The sequence below is a fragment of the Lupinus angustifolius genome, unplaced genomic scaffold, assembly GCF_001865875.1.
Source record: "Lupinus angustifolius cultivar Tanjil unplaced genomic scaffold, LupAngTanjil_v1.0 Scaffold_18_52, whole genome shotgun sequence".
Lineage (NCBI taxonomy): Eukaryota > Viridiplantae > Streptophyta > Magnoliopsida > Fabales > Fabaceae > Lupinus > Lupinus angustifolius.
In genome coordinates this window covers 2,273-19,825 of record NW_017719153.1, presented here as the reverse complement: position 1 = coordinate 19,825, position 17,553 = coordinate 2,273, and the positions used below count along the sequence as shown (strand labels likewise).

Sequence of the window (17,553 nt, the reverse complement as noted above, 5' to 3'; positions counted from 1 at the left end):
CACTCAATAATATTGCATAAATCTCCTCCATTTATTAAATATATTTTTCTTTCTTTGCCCTGACATGATAATCATTGATGAAAGAAGCGTTACATTTTTTCATTTCCCAATAATAAATACTAATAAAAATATGGTAATAGTGCAACTGTTATAAATTTTTATAAACATTTGATTACATAACCACTATGTCAGCAACTCCTAGGTGAAAGGGACAAACCACTGATGGCTAAGATATAACTCATAACCATATTAGAAGTCGAAAAAAATATAGGTACACATGTTGAAATGAGATTTCATTAACCCATGAATTTCCTCCTCAACAACAAAATGTATCACATTGTTGAAGGGCTTTCCTGGTTGTTACAAGTTTGTTTTATTTTAGAGTGATGAGTGATGAACAGCTTATTTATTTGGTGACTCTATTTATTTACTCTATTTTCGGGTTCCTTTTAACCATATCATAAAGGTCGGTCTCATTTTATTAAGTTAACTGTACCATTTCTTATGAAAGATTGGTATCAAAGAATAAAATGAACAAAAGAATAAAGTTAGAAGTTAACCGTACCACTTCTTTCGAAGGTTTGGTATAAAGAATATAGAATAAAACAATAAATAAATGTTAGTTACGGAAATGTAAATGACTGAAAGTAAATGTTAGTTGTGGAAAGTAAATGACAAAAAATAAATGTTAGTTGCAGAAAGTAAATGATAAAAAAATAAACGTTAGTGGTTAGATTATTATTCATCACTCTTTATTTGTTAAGTAACAATCCATTGATTGGATTGTACTCTTGTATATTATTCATATGTACAATGTTACAAACCATGAGTCGGTTTGAGCTTATGCTTTTAGGAATCTTTTATTCAACAAATAAAATTTAGAAGTCAACACTTTACTATGTTACACGTGCATCTCTTTTCAAGATTCAATTGTAGTATAATATAGGTTTTGTCGAACCAAATGGAATTTCATTATAAGATTATATCGACATATTATAGCAAATACAATGATTAATAACTTTTTTGATGATTTTTAAGTTATGTTGCATAAAAATATTAATAAGGAAACATAAACTAATATTCACAAATTCTTGAGAAGGAAATTTATTTGAAACCTGAAATTATTTATTGACTCAAATGATTTTGAAAAACATTACAAGTTATGTATTAAATTTTTAGTTAATTCCACACACCATTTCTAAATCCTTCATCTAGTGTCTTAGTATGATAAAACGATTTTTAAACCTTATGTAATACACTAAATAAGAGTTAAGTGTCACTCATCGGAGTAGGTTGTCATACCCTACTTGAGGCTCCATTAACATCATTTAGCCTTGAACATAAGTTGCATAAAATAGATGCTTGATATGACAAGTGAGCTAAGGTGTAAGTTATAATTTTTAGTTCACTTTGCAACACTTTAAGAAGAAACATTTTGGATCTATAAATCAAGTTTTAGGTGATCAAGCTAAAATCGCATTAAGAAATTCTCAAAGAATCAAAACTTAACTAAAAATAATAACTTGAATGTATTGAAATCAAAAGATGATACAAATGAGGAAAATAAATAAAATTACACCATAATCCAAATCAATGTATAGGAGCATAAGCCATCTATCCAAGGATGAGATATTTTTGGATCCAAATGAGATTACAAAATTACGTTTTTGTATCATATTTGCCATCTCCTTTTCTCCTCTTGAATTCTAAGTAAAAATTACATGAATTTACCAAGAATAAGCTTAGAACTATGACCAAAATTTGCAGAGAGAAGAAGTGAAGAAGAAGAATGTGTATTGGAGTGAATTTTGAATGCAATGTGAATCGAACGCCTCTGAAGAGTGGGAGATGGCCTCTATTTATAGGCAACCGTGACCGCCTGACCCCCTTCTTGATCCACGTTGAGCACACCAAACCCTTGAGCATGAGTTTGGTCCACGATCAAGCAGCTTAGTCAGCTTCTTGGTGTTGACTCACCAAAGCTAGTTGTGAGCTACTTGACCACGCTATTGTGAGCTACTCTGAAAAGTGCTTAGAGGCCTTGTCAAGTGAGGTCATGCATGATGTCAAAGTTGCTTAGTGGCTAAGTCAAGTTGACTCCTTGCTGAGTTCAGCCGGCTTGGCTGCTTATGTGTCCATGCTGAGCTGCCTGCTTGAGCAACTTGTCCTGTTCTAGCTAGGTATGTGGTTCCAACTGGGCGGTCCCAAGGTGCACTCTAAGTTGTTTGCTTCAACAGATTGGCTTGTGTCATGCTTGAGTTTGACCGTGTAAGGCTTGTGCCTTACCGAGCCAAGTTGGTGCCAAGTCAGCTGGGCAGTGCTAAGTGCCCACGCCAGTCTGCTTAGTGAGCAACTTCATGTTGTTGGTCCAAGCTTGTGGTCAGGCACTTAGCTGGCCATGTGTGCATCAAAAATGGTTTATGTTAACACCTCATTGCTTGACTATTTCTTGAATTTTTTTCTTCTCTTAATTTTTTCCTAGAAACTTCACACAAAGATGTGGAACAAAAATATACAACCAAAATATGACAATTTATCTAAAAAGTATTGAATTAAGTTGGTTTTACATGATTTGCATATAATAAGTGTCATGAAAATTGAATAAAAATTAGGTATTTTTGCCACTTATCAACACACTACAAGAAATTTGTCATATACATATGGATGACAATCGTTGGTAAAAGATGAAAAACTGTAGGTATATCACAAAAACTTTTACATACAGACATTTTTGTCCGTCTTATTTAAGTCACTATACCTACGAATTTGCACTGTCACTATAGGTCTTAGTGACGACTGTCAAGAGCGTGAGTATAACTTTAACCTATATCTTTGGATTTTATCTATCACTAAAGGTATTTACATCTACGACTTTTCTCTGTCACTATATGTTTTAGTTATGCCAGTCATTACTTTAGGTATAAGGTTAAAAACTTATACCTTCAGTTTTTTTCCATCACTATAAATTAATATGATTTTCTTATATCTACAGTTTTATTCCATTAGTATTTGTGATATTAAAAGAGTTATACGTATACCCACAGTTCCATTTCGACCTGTTTTAGTGACGAATCTTAATATGAAATCATAAAATGAATTTATAATAGAAAAATAAATATTTGAACACATCATTATATTTAAAATTAAAAAAGTCATACAATGCGATGAATTACATAAGTTAAATATGTCGATCTAAAAATAACATAATTACATATATCATAGACATAAAAAGTCTTATAATCCTAAAAATTACACAATTTGTATGTCCATCTAAAAATAGATACATATTGTGTTTCTAAAACAAAAATCACAATTGTTCATTTCCGAGTTTGTTGCATCAAAAAGAAATTACTTACTAACCTTTACATGCAAAGAATAAAAAAGACATCAATGAATGAATAAAATAACCCAACGAAAAAACTCTATTAATGAAAAATTGTTGTACCATTTTCATTATCTTCATTACAATCTAAATTTGGAGAACCAAAAGAAGTTGGGGTAGTAGTAGAATCTTGAAACTATTGAAAGCGAAAGCAAAAGAATACAAGTTAGCGATATGTTGTGTCCTTAACTCAAAGTACCATATATAGTTATATACTCACATAATCAACTCAATGACAAATATTCAATGCATATAAATCAAAATAGTCAACCCAATAACATTATCAAACACATATATATTAGCATACCATAATGTCGCTTCTATGTATGGCAATTGAAGTTATTGAACTACTATAGTAGACTAGTTCATTAAAGAACAAATTAGGAATTAACTTTAGTAGACCTATTAAGCTATCTCAATCAGTTTATAAAATTGATACAAATATAACATCAACTTTGAAAATTAAATTTGAGGGGAATATGGTACACCTGTTTTGCAGCTTCTATCCTGTCATCAACATCTGCTCTAGAAAACCGACTTTGAATAAATGACATCATATTTGTTATCCTACTTTCTATATGTTTAACCCTATTACGTAATTCTTAATTTTTGGACAAATAAACCTTCACTTTTTTATTTTATTTTGATACTTTCCCATACAACGCACATGTCCTTATTTTCTAGGAGAAAATTACAACAAACAATAACTCCTTCTTGTTGTTGTGAAGTTATTTCAACTATAAATATGATTATTGTTTTTCTGAAGTAACAATTTATAGTTTATAGGTGGTTAGCCATATTCACAGTTGATAACCATATCTAAGTGTGGCTATTCAGTCCTGAGAAAGGATAAAATTGTTTAGGCCTCTTTATACAATACATTGACTTGAGTTATAGCTTTATTGAACTTTGCAATTTGCATCAATTAGAATGTGGATCTCCATGAGAGACAATACAATATTGCAAACAATAAGGCAGAAATAGCACAAAAAGATTTCTTACCAATCAAACAAACGTGAATAAATGATATTAAGATGGAACCTAGACCTTTCATCCTTGATGATATTAAACGTGAATAAATACATATTTTCATCCAGGGAGTTGTAAACAAGTATACCTTTATCCAATTTATGTCCTATAAATCAAATGAACTACATACAACCTAGCCTCTAATTACATTCATGAACACCTAATTAGTCATTAAAATAAAGAATAGTACCTCGACAACATCACACGCACTTGTAGCACCGCTTGCCGCCCCAATGCGGTGACTGAAACATCTTGAAATACATTTCTATGTCCTTTGAAAGCTTGGACTGATTTGGCTTAACATGAGAAGGGGGACAAACATAGTCATCCTCATTGAGGAAGCTGTCCACACAAGGAACGAACTGGCTTGGTCGGAAATGAACCCCAAACAAGGGATTTCAATCCCTCCCCCCTTTTCTCTTCTTCGTTGCTTTTGCCATACCGGGGTACCCCAATTCACTTCCTTACTTTTATTATCTAATAACTCATTTTAACTTATTTTATTTAACATTTATTATTTGTTTATTTTATAATCCTTTTTTAAGTTGTTTAGTTGTTTTAAAAATTAACGCATCTGGCAAAATCAAAGCCTATTAATTTATTTAATTAATTTGTTTATATAGTACATTGCATACTTATACTTAAAAAATTAATTCAAAATTATCATGTCACATGATTAAATATGAAAATTTTATAGTAAGGTGATGGTTTAAGTCGTTTCTAACTTCTTTGAAAATTGGGAGAATGTCTACAACCAACACATTTTCTAAGCTATTAGTTCTATTTAAAACAATTATATATTACAAATATTTTAAAACCAAAAAAATTAAAATCCACCAAATCTATCAATAATTTTAAACTGATAAAAATCAGCAATAATCAACTCAACCAATTAATCATTTTTCAAACCAGAACTATATAGTCTTGATTTTTCTATTGCACCTAACTCTTGTCAAACACAAAAATAAAAAATAAAATATTTTGTTTTGATAGTTAAAATTTTAATGAAGTTGTTTAAGGGTATAAAAATCCATGTGATTAGCGAGGATTATGATTTAATACTGGTGGATGAGGTGCTAATATTTTTTCTGATCCATAATCGATTCCCGAGTTTAGAATCTTTGTTTAAAGACCATTTTATTCAAATTAGGTATAAAAGAGAGTTTTCTACGTTTTAACCGCAAAAAAACATATTGACGACGCCAAACAAATTGGGATAAGTAGAAATCGAGTTGAGTTCTTCTCTCCCTTAGTCGCAGAGCCAATTTTCCAACCGAAAATTGGGTCGCGATAAATGTTATACTTCTCTTTTACCTATAAAATATGGAGTTGTAGAAATTAAATTGGACCTATATTATATTTAGGACCAATCTTTTGATGGAAAAAAGAGCATTTCACAAAGAGCCTTTTTACTTGTGCAGCACAAAGAAGATAAAAGCAATGGTAATTTCTTTCTGGATTTGAAATTTGACAAACGAGAGACCTTTCAAAAGTTGGAGGGGTTTCTTTACTGTAATCAAATGCTGTCGTTTCACTACCTTAATAACATTGTAACCAAATTCATATAAACTAATAGAGATAATATAAAATTTATTAATATATATTTAGTCATTAATAGGAGAATATGGACTCTGGATAGTGTAAGTAAGATGAATTGGGGATTAGGAACTGAAAAGATAAAATGTTTAATTTGAGACTATGGTTTTAATTTTTTTTATATATATACCTATGGTTTTGAAAGTAGGCATCCATAGGTATATGCAATCTATATCTACAGTTTTGAAAGTACACATCTGTAGGTATATGTAATTTATACCTACGGTTTTAAAAGTAGGTATCAGTAGGTATATGCAATCTATACCTACGGTTTTGAAGCCGTTGTTAAAATCTATAATTACAGACAATACTTTATGTAGGTATAAGGCATCTATACCTATAGAATATATTATGTCACTATTACTTATAGTTACGAAGTTAGAGTTCTGTAGCTATATTATACTTATACCTACACTTTATTGTACGTCCATAGCTATATTATGTCTATACCAATAGTTTTATTAGCTATCACTATAAACGTCTGTAGGTATATGATAAATTTCTTGTAGTGACATCTATATATTCATGGTTGTTGTCTTTGCATGCAGTGGGTGAAATATTTCCTCAAACATGTCTTGTTTGCACTTTTATATAAAATACATCATAATAAAATAGAATTTGTTCTTCTGTTTTGGTGGGGTTCGATCTGGACAAGTTGTGGTCAGGTAGAGAGTCTTCATGAATGCTGCCTGGGAGCATCCGAGGAAGTACCTAAAAAGATTCTTCGAAGCTCAAGTCATTATATGAGAAACATGAGAGAATAAAGAGAATATAGAATACAATAGTAAGTGAAAGAGAGTTAAGATCATGTGTAACTTTCTTATGGTGGGACTCTCCTATTTATAGTGGAGATGTGCATGGAATATTCCCTAGCAGGTGGCATGCAACTTATGGAAGAGGTTTGTGCTATTTAGACGATGTTGCAGTCTTGTATAGATGACATGGTAGACAGATGGCAGAAGTAGTATGTGTAATATTGTTTGGATCATGTCCGGTCAACGATATACCTTTCTGAATTGTATGGTTGCCCTATCATGATCCAAGGGTGTTTGGAATGGACTCGTCTTGTCTGACATTAGGCTGACACTTGGGATTTTGGCCCGACCATGACATGCCTTTTAGAATAGGATGGAACAATTGCCCTAAGTCTATTGGTATGGCCAAAAAGTCAGGCGTGCCAATAGACTTGACTACATAGTCGTGGGATCTGCTGGATGAGTCTTCTTTCAATTGTATAAAATTTGAGAAGTGGCTTGCTCGCCCAAATACGGATAATAATATAGGCATTGGTTCACCTCTCAAATATAGGAAAGTGAACCAATGCCTATATTATTATGAGAGTGGGATAGATCTGTCGAATCTTTGACACCTGCTTTGCTAGGGGTATCCGAGGTTTTGTATTATCTACACGATGTGGGCGGTTGATGATGCATGGCTTGCTCCCAAGTCATTTTGGCTTGTGAATTAATGAGCCGCCTTGATTGTTAGGACACCGTTCGATCATGCTTGAGTGTTTTTTGCACGACCTAGATACAATCTTGCCCTAGCCTTTAGTGTCTTGACGCATGTATCTTCGTGCCCATTGTTGGATTAACACTCGAGTATCTTTTGGACGGTCAAGATGAGTAGAACGAGTTGGGCTGTAAGTAAGGGCTTCTCACTTTTTCCTATAAATAAAGGATCCCCTCTTCCATTTCTTCATTATTTCCTCTTACAATGATGTAGACTAGATGAAGAAAATTCTCTACCCATCTCTACTTCTACAAAAGTTTTTTTCTCACCAGAAACTTTAGGTAACTTCATTCTCTTTAACCTTGTTTCTATTTTCCTTTATCAGCATGGTAGAAATATTATGGGTGAGTCTAGTGACGGTAGTGTAGAAGTATTGTCCAGTCCTCCTCCTTCCTTTATTGCATCGTCTTCATGGTGTCGCTGAAAAAGAGGATCCTTGTTTGTCCCCTCTCAGGGAAATTGGATCTTCGAAAAGTATTCCAAGAGATTTTGGCTGCCCATAGGAAGCTCCAAGGCAGACCAGGAAGCAAAAACGAGTAGGATGCTCGATGAGCTTGACAATTGTGTGGCTCCTTACTCATAGTAGGTGTCATTGATGGTTAAGCCTATGTCGTCTAAGTCAAATGAATCTTCTGGTGGTAAGTACAAGATGACGCATAACTTTGTTGTTTGGGCGAAATAGAGATGTAGAAGATATTAGTTGAGCATGAAGCGCATGAATCCCTCAACTACTAGGTAGATCGCGATGTTCTAAGGATAGAGAGTTCACTCCCCCTCGGGGCACGCCCCAGGTCAATGTATTGGGTGGGTTGGTGGACAACTTCTCCTTGTTCGCCCTAAGGATGGATGAGAGGTTTTGCTTCAACAACGAGGTGGAGTGCATGAACTCCCATTCCTTTTACATGTACGAAGTCTAGTCCTGGAAGCTCGAGCTTTGTCTACCTTTCAACAGGTGGTGCACCTCGGTCCTCGGTCACCATCAGGTGGCTCCCTCTCAACTTCCTCCCAATGCTTGGAGTTTCGATTGAGCCTCCTCTATCTTCTATCGAGCAAGGGACTTTGCTTGTACCCTTCAACTTTTCTTTCTAGATGTTCCAGGTAACTAGTAGCACCAACATGGATGAGAAGCGGGCAGGGCAACGTGGATAGACGTGTCTTCAGTCCAAAATTGGGAGGGCATTGTTTACCATGTTTGAGTTATCTTTCAAGCATTGGAGTATGGATTACTAACGAGTTGAGCTTCGGGGAGACAACTCGTCATGCGCTTACGAGCCAACCAGGGAAGGTGGTTCCTCTTCTCCTTAAATCGAGAGCATCACCATAGGGACTACAAGCGATATAGCCTTGAGGATAATGGTTTATTTACGTTAGGAGATAAATAAGTGGATAGAGGTGGGTGCCTAGTTGCTTTGCTCATCCTTGCTTAAGGGTGACAATGCCTTGAAGCTTACTATGGGTAGGTCTTAGTCATGTTTAAGAGTATTTGTAGTTGGTGATTCCTCATTCGTTTACTTTCTTTCTAATTTGTTCTTTCAATGTCTTTCATTTGAGATGGCCAACCACAAAGAAGTTTGAAGGCTATTGTGGGATGTGACCTAGAATATGGGCATTGTCGAGGGGTTGTATCACCCAGATATTACACCTACTGGGAAGCGTGAGTGTAAAAGATCCCTCTTTCCTTCTTCTTCTGCATAGGGGCATGATCATCCTGAATCTAGCCAAACTCCTTCGACTATGGCGCCTCTTCCTCCTCCTGTCGGGGTGCCTCCTACTCCCTTCCTATTGTCGAAGTTCCTCCATCTTTGCCTCCTGTCGTGCAAGTAACTCTACCCCTCTGTGAATGCAAGCATGCAAGAACATGATTTTAATGAAGACAAATCTGAAAGCTTAAAGGCAATGGCATATCAATAACAAAAACAACAAAGACTCGTATTCAAGCTTCAAGAAAGGATCATCAAGATTAAGAGTAATTCTATTATTTTTTAGGTCCTAATATGTTTTGAATGGGTAGAGCTTAAGTTTGGTGAACCTTATGATAAATCTCACAAAATTAGAGTATGAGCATATTGCAGAAATGATATTTTTCATACATAACATGACTTAGGAGCATTTAGCATGCATACATGATTTTTGGCATTAATACTTATATTCTTTTCAAAGTCATGCATCATGCATCCATCATTCATGTCAGAGGTTCATGCATAATTAACTAAGTCTTTTCAGAAAACATTAATCGAGTAAGACTTTGTTTAATCGATTAAGACTTTGTTTAATCGATTAAGTCTTTGTAAATGTTGGGTACCAACAAGGTAAAACACACGTAGAGGGGGGGTGAATAGGTGTAGCGGATCACTAGTCTCACTTTTCTGATTTATGCGCAAAACAAAAAGATGTTGTAGTTAATTGATTAGTATCAGTGTTAATTAAGTATGCACAATTTCATTAATCAATTTTACCGAATCTTGATAACTTTGGAAAACATATTTCTCGCAATGAAAACAATGATGATTACCAATGTTTACTACACTAAATTGATTCTTGATTATACTCAGCTTATTAATACTTCGCTCAAATCACATAATGTAATATAAGCAGAAATCAATAAAGACTGAAATATAAAAGAGATAGGGAAAGAGATAGTGCTCAAAGATTTTTATCTTAGTTCGTTTGCGGGTCCACTTGAAAACTACATCCAGGCCTCCCCTTCTTTAGTATTGGAAACATATGTTTGATTACAAGCACTCTTCCAATACACCTAGCAAGAACTCCTTTCTTGAACCCGTTGAGCCTACACACTCAGTTTGACCTCTCCATTCGCCTACTAGGATATTACACCGTTCACAATTCTGGCCCCAACCGAAGTTTTGTTCGATCCAAGACTTCTTGCTCCATGAAGACAACCAATTCTCTAATGTGATGATACTAACACATCACGAGAACAATCCTTGTGTTTCAAAAAATTAACCGAGTTATTTACACACTTAATGTGCGGATAAAACTCTAATGTCGACTCTACAACCCTCTACAGACACATTAAGTTTACTATTTTACTCAATGTGAGACTCCTAATTCAAACATAGGAATATGACTAAATTACAATTTCACATACTAAAAAATTAAAATTTTCACATTTTCCAAATAGTAACTAATCAATTCTCTAATTCAAGTCTTGCATTTTCCAATGCTGTTTTGGCTGCAATTTGCTTTGCTTGTCTCTCTTCATTAAGTTGCCTTGCAACTTTTGCTTCCTCAGTTGTAACCTTCAAGTTTGCATCACCCTCCACCAAAAACTTCCTTAAATTACCAAGATGGGTCTCTATCTTCAAATTCTCCAACTCACAAGACTTCAATTGGGTTTGTTTTTCATGGAGCATGGCTTCAAGATGAGAGATTTCTTCAATAAGTGATTGTCTAAGCTGATTTGATTCTCGAAGCAAAGTCTCAGTATTGAAACAGTCATCCTGGACTTGAGCAAATCTCGCTTTCGCCTCTTTAACGCGTTTATTATATTCGTCAAGAGTAAGGGAATTTTCATTCGACTTGTCCATTTCTGCTATGGATGATGAAAGATCAATGTAGTCACATACATGCACATAAAATTGTTTATAATTAACTCCTAAGTTATCTAATACATCATAAGTAGCCTCTGCAGCCTCTTTCATGCATTCATGTTCATTTGGATCCAAGCTCTCAAGATCATTGAGAAGCTGCTGCTGTGCAAATAATACAATTTGCCTTTGCTTTTTTTCCTTTGACATTAGCTTTCTTACACTGCCTGGTGATTTTTCGGGAGTAACCTCCGTATGGCAACCTGTTGAAAGTTGGACATGTTGACTGAGGTTGCTAATAGCCAGCTGGTTAAATTCAACATTTGGACCATTGCCGATACTCCCTTGTTTAGGAACTATTATAGGATTGAATGATGGGAAAATGCCTATGGAGAGGGAGAAGCAATTACGGTGAAAAATGCAAAATCAATGATGATGCACACATAAAATAAAAGAAATCATACTCACAACAAAGGCAAGGCTGAGGTTGGGGAAGTTTCAAGCTTCGAGTGGGAATGAAGAAAAGAAGGCGACCTAACCATCCCATGGGACAATGATCCGCAGAGAAACATGCTTACCCTACTGTCAGTTTACTTTTGTGATAAAGTGGAAAGGTCATTTCTGGAACTTACAACAACAACCAAAATTATACTTTTACGTTATTTTTCTTCTTTTTTAGATTCGACAACATTTTACGTTGGCTGCCGACTGCCTAAAACAACTTTCACCTTTAATTCGGGCTTAGGACCGACTATGTATAGTATCAAGCATACATAGGCAGGTTTGAAAGGTCATATCTGGAACTTAAAGCAAACAAATTTCTTATACCGAAATTAAATTGATTGTAATTTGAGATGACATTTAATGTTGAGGTGATGCAAAAGAGAAAGAAGAACACATATAGCAAGTCTAAGAGATATCTTCCGTATATGAACATCCACTTTTACTTTGGTTCATGAAGTTTAGGCAATTAAATGCAAGGACATGGTATTGTATTTAAAAAAAAATGACAACAGTTGGCTCTGAAATTTGGCAGCAAAATAAAGGAAATGTGAAAGGAAGAAACATAATTTAGAAAACAAGAAAAAAGAGCATACCATCAAATGATGCAGCAGCAACAGCACCAGCAAAAATGTGCCTCTCAAACACGTTCTCTTGACAACAGATCATTGAAGTTGTTGACAAATCTTGATCCTGTAGGCTATCAACAAACTCAAATTCTGGAATGCCAACACCTTTTGAAGGGGCTGCAAAATGGACAATGTCTTCTTTCTGTGCAAATTCAGATACAGCCATTGATGAGGGGTTCTCAGAATCGCTCTCAGATTTTTCCTCGGCTGTCATCCTTTTGGAATGCTCTACAAGCAAATAATCTCCCTCACCCAAGTCATTATCAGTTTTATTATGTTGGACATCCTCCGAAAAATCATTTAGAGTTCTTTGTCCGCTTTGATGGATCGTAACAATGGTTTCATTTTTCAGCAGTTCATCCTCCCACACACGGTAACCACAAGATCCATGGCGCTGTTTGATATTTATTAGATATATCATATAAGATAAATAACTTCTACAGAATGGGGAATCCATAAAATCCAAGATAAAGTGATAAATGAAATAATACTTCATGTATACTCAATCAGAGAAAGCTGTTAAATTCCAAATCCCCATATAATCTTAGCACGTTAGGAACTTAATATTAACACATATCTTCATCATTATGATGTAGACATTACTGATCACGACATACTCTTCCAGCATTAGAAAATCAAATCCCAAACACCAGGTTTATTTATCCATCAACATCAGAAAAACATACGTGTGTTGACTCCACACTAACAAAGAGACCTTTAACTGTACAATGCTATCAACGATGCTGCAATCGGCATTCCAAACTGCTTATTCACAATTACCAACTAATCTTAATTTTACTTATCAATCTTACAAAACTATCATTACTTAGAGAGGCATGTGGCAATTGGTAGTTCTAATAAAGGCACCAACTATCAAAATTAACCAACAACATTCCATTTCTGCAAACATTAAGTTCAATAAGAAACTCATTTTAAAAGAAAAAATACCTCTCCAACAGGGCAAGCAAAGTAGTACTTAACTAAATCAGGGCTCCTTGTTGCTTGCACCTTTTCACACACTCCTGCTCCACATTCACACTCTGGATACTTATACAGCGGAGGTTGCAAATCAGTCTCATTGATTTTGCCACCATCACATTCACACCATTTAACAAAGCCTGCACATTGTTTTCCCTAAAAGAACCGAAATCAAACAATCAGAGGGTTGGAGGAAATCTATTTTTAACCATGTTATATGACCAATGACGTTAAAAATTGAAATGTATGCAGTTTGCTCCTGAATTGTAAATGACAGGGTTTCCAAATTTGAGTTTAACTTCCATCCACTTCAAAGCAGATTATTATTATGTGAGTGATACATTTTTATGACATCAAAATGTAAATCCCTTGTCACGTTTAATTAATCCGACAAGTGTTTTATACTATCAGAAAATGAGAGGTGTGTATTTTTCCGGTTTCCTTGAATGCGGCTACAATTACAGTCGCAGTATGGTTTCGCTACTCCTTAAAACTTGACATAAGACATATCAACATCCCTACCAAGATTTAAAACCATTAAAACACAATTTTCTCACTTTGGTATAAAACCATCAATTCATTCTTTCGTACCAATTCATGATTCTTTTGCAAATTGAAGGAACCAGATTTTCATTTAAGTTAAAGAACAAAGAAATAGAGTAATTGACCTACATGAATGAGTTATAATAAACAAGAAAAAATAGTATCTCATGGTAATTCTCCTAAGGTGAAGCAAGAGTTGATTGTTGAAACTAGATCAACATCATGGACTTATTTTAAATTAGCTTATTCATTATGTTTTCCCTCAAAATTTAAATTTGACTCATTTGTTAAGTTTTTCCTAACACATACCGCATACTAATTACCCTAGAATCGCATATTAGGCTGACTATGTTTAAAACCTTGCTAATAGTATCAATGAAGAATAAGAAGACCAAGTGTTGGTCTAGTGAAGCAAGGTCTCGCTAGATTCCCAGAACCACCAAAAGCTCAAGTGTTCGATTCCCATAAGTCACACTTGTTAGGGGTAGAGATCCTCTCAATTAACGGAGAGACAAGTACCACAAAAGCAAAGGAAAAAATAATATGGTAATTTTTTTTTATCATTCTACATATAATGGAATAATATTATTGTCCATAAAAACACAAGTAAAAACAAGTATTTGCTCCATTAATGAAAATGATCATTGTTTTTATTAGGAGGATAGTCAGACATCGGAAAGTAATTAGTTTTTCTTTTGACAAAAAGGTGAGGATACTATTAGGACTTATAAGGAGTCTAAACTAGTCTATTAGTTGGGACCTCATGACTTAAGTATCCCATAGGATTTTGTTTTTCTATTCAATATGAGACTCTACCAAATATCATTGGGAGTACAAAAAAACTGAAAAAATAAGGAGAAATTAGAGGATGATATACCCTTTTGATGGGGCAAGCGTAGTACTTCTTGCCCAAGTTTTTGTGACTGAGTACAGTTTTGACCTCACAGAAGCCATGGCCACAACGGCACCATATGTTTACAGGTGGAAGAGAATGTTGGTTGGGTGAGTTTGAATAAGATTTGTTGTTATTGGAATAGTGATTGGGTGAGAGTAAGAAAGATTTGTTGTTGAGAGAGTTTAACTTTAAAGGACAATCCCATGACCAATGCCCTTTCTCTTTGCACGTGTAGCAAGTTTCTATTTGCATTCTTTTTACTAACTTTGGATTGTAATGGCTGTATATTTCGGAACTTGGAGATGCTGGTTTTGATGGTGATACTATCATTTTCGTCTTTGTTTCACTCATTTTCTTTCGCTTTTATTGTTTTGTTTTGGTGATTGAGGTTGTGTATAGTGAAGTGATGAAGGGAAGAGAGACGTTGAAGTTGGGGTTCAAGGTTCAATGTAAGTCATGATGTGAGGATTCACTGTGTGTGTAAAATCTGGTCCCTCATATTCTTTCCAAAATAAAAAAAAAAACAAAATGATTCCAAAACTAGTCAAAGTTTAATATTTGAGAAAAAAATATATAGCTTAGGAACTCTATACATATTGTACCATAAAAATAATTCAAATAAATAATGATTGATGTATTTATTATGATTATGTATAAATTATGAATGAAAAATCTGTATACTGACAGTGTAAAGATTTATACACATGTACACTATCATCCACCATTCATTTGGATTACTTTTTTTTGAAAAGTCAACAATAATTATACATCAATGGTTGATGATACAATGACAGTTTATAAATCTTGTACACTGTCAGTACATACATCTTTTTCTCATAAATTATTATATTAATAGTGTATAAATATTATACTCTTAATATTTTGTTGATGAAATATATGTTTATTGTCTATATAATGATTTATAAATCATCATCTATAATTTCTATTATTTTTTTAAAGAGTTGATGATAATCATAAAAAAAAGATAATGGAGAGTGTATAAAATTTATATGTTGTCAATAAATATATTTTTTATCCATTTTCTAACATTAATTATTTAGACATTTATTTTCACCCTCATATATTGTATGGATAAATAGTGATCATTGTAACATTTATCATTGTCAATATAAAATAAGTTTTATATACAATTAGTTTTATCATTAATTGGGATTTTTAAATAGTCAATAATAAAATATAAATGATCAGAAGATAATATATAAAATTCATATACAAATATATTTTTTCTAAATAGATAATTATTCTTCTTTAATAATATATGAGATAGTTGGATCCAAAAGGTGTGCCACAAAAAGAAAACACCTTCTAGTTCACATCACGGGTGAGATTCCTCTTGTAAGTTTCCTATTCGACATCATGAAAGGATGAGAAAATTTATTAACTCAATTTTTCTTTTCTTTTTTATTAATACGTCAAATATTATTAAAAATACAATTTTTAGAAGATATGTATTTAGTTAATGATATATTTAAAATATTATATATTTCATTTTTACTAAAAGAATATCAAAATTCTTAAAATGTTTTCTTGGACAACTTCAAAAAAGCCTTTTTAATGAAAATAATATGGTAACAATATTTTGTTTACTTTTGAAGTAAATACATAAAATAAAATTGGTTACTATTTTTTAAGTAAACTAAATTGGTCATCTAATTAAATCTGATTTTTTAATATGGTTATGTTCATTTTTAATCAAGTTATATTATAATAAGCAATTATGGTTGATATTTAGGACCTCGTGGTAAGGAAAATTGTGAAATAAAGTAAATAAAAGTTTGCTCACTTATTTTTAAAATGCAATATAATTTTTTTACTATGGTAAACTCTACCTTTGTGGCTATGGAAAGCAATTTTTTTCTATTTCATCCCAATTTATTTAATTCCCAATTTTACTTAATTCCCAATTTTACTTAATTAGCAATTTACTTAATTCCCAAATTTACTTAACTCGAAAACATTTTACCACAAAATGTAAAACAAAAGTTCAACATTAGGTATAGAGTTGTTACAATCCAAATTAAAAACAACAATGCAATACAAAACATAAGATCTCAAGAGGAAATAGGACCCACAAGGTCCATTAGCTATGAGAACTAAACTAAGGCTCTAAGGTTTTCTATCTAAGGATGAGATGGAGGATTCTAAATGTCAGGAGTCGACAAACTACAACCACCCTTGATGAAGACACTCAACTTGTTGAACTCAGCAATCATTCTTCTATTCTGAGACTTATTAGTAGACTGAATATAGTTCCGCAAGGATTGGTAATGGTTGTCAAGATATGCATTCTGACGTTCCTCAAAATGTTCCAAATCCGTATGATATGAATCCTGAAGAGACTGAAAGTGAAGGTCCATTCTATTATTGAGACGTTGTTCCATAGCATCCATATAAGCTTGTCCAAACGTAGGTTCTTGTGATGTGTGTCCTGAATACTCCCCCTAAGTTGCAGCAAATGACTCTTGATTCATGTCTTGATCATCTTCACCGGAAGGATCAAGGTTGGCATTGTTGAAGTCCTCTTGATATTGCCAAGTGTTGCCATACTTGTAGATGCCCATCTTGTGAATTAAACTCTCACCAATTAAATGATCATTGTCTGAGCAGCCCATCACTATAGTATCTGAAATATCAATGTGTAGATAGTCAATTACTCGGGATATGAAGATACTATACGAAAGTATTCTTGATTGAGAGACTGAGACGCTATACATGACCTTCAGAATTTTATCAGGCCAATTTGTCATGATGTTCTCCTTCATAGCAAACATAAACCTCAAATCATTCACGGTGGGTTGTGCATGATTTGTGTTTCTTTGAATCAGTATGTAGGCAATCAAGTAGTGTAGGAGTCTGTTTTCTACGGACAGTGACCCAGCTTTGGTCAATTTGCCTTGGACATAGAGTCGAGGTCTGCGC

The 17,553-nt window shown here is 33.7% G+C and overlaps 1 protein-coding gene across 1 annotated transcript; it reads right to left on the bottom strand.

Annotated features, from left to right (window-relative positions):
- Nucleotides 1–10,592: 10,592 nt before the first annotated feature.
- On the bottom strand, nt 10,593–15,096 carry LOC109338132. The gene is made up of 5 exons (XM_019575277.1): nt 14,779–15,096; nt 14,596–14,709; nt 13,146–13,331; nt 12,165–12,591; nt 10,593–11,453 (listed from the first exon to the last, which is right to left on the bottom strand). Exons 1-5 carry the CDS (start codon nt 14,941–14,943, stop codon nt 10,669–10,671), a joined length of 1,677 nt encoding a protein of 558 aa, XP_019430822.1. The 5' UTR covers nt 14,944–15,096; the 3' UTR covers nt 10,593–10,668.
- Nucleotides 15,097–17,553: the final 2,457 nt, after the last annotated feature.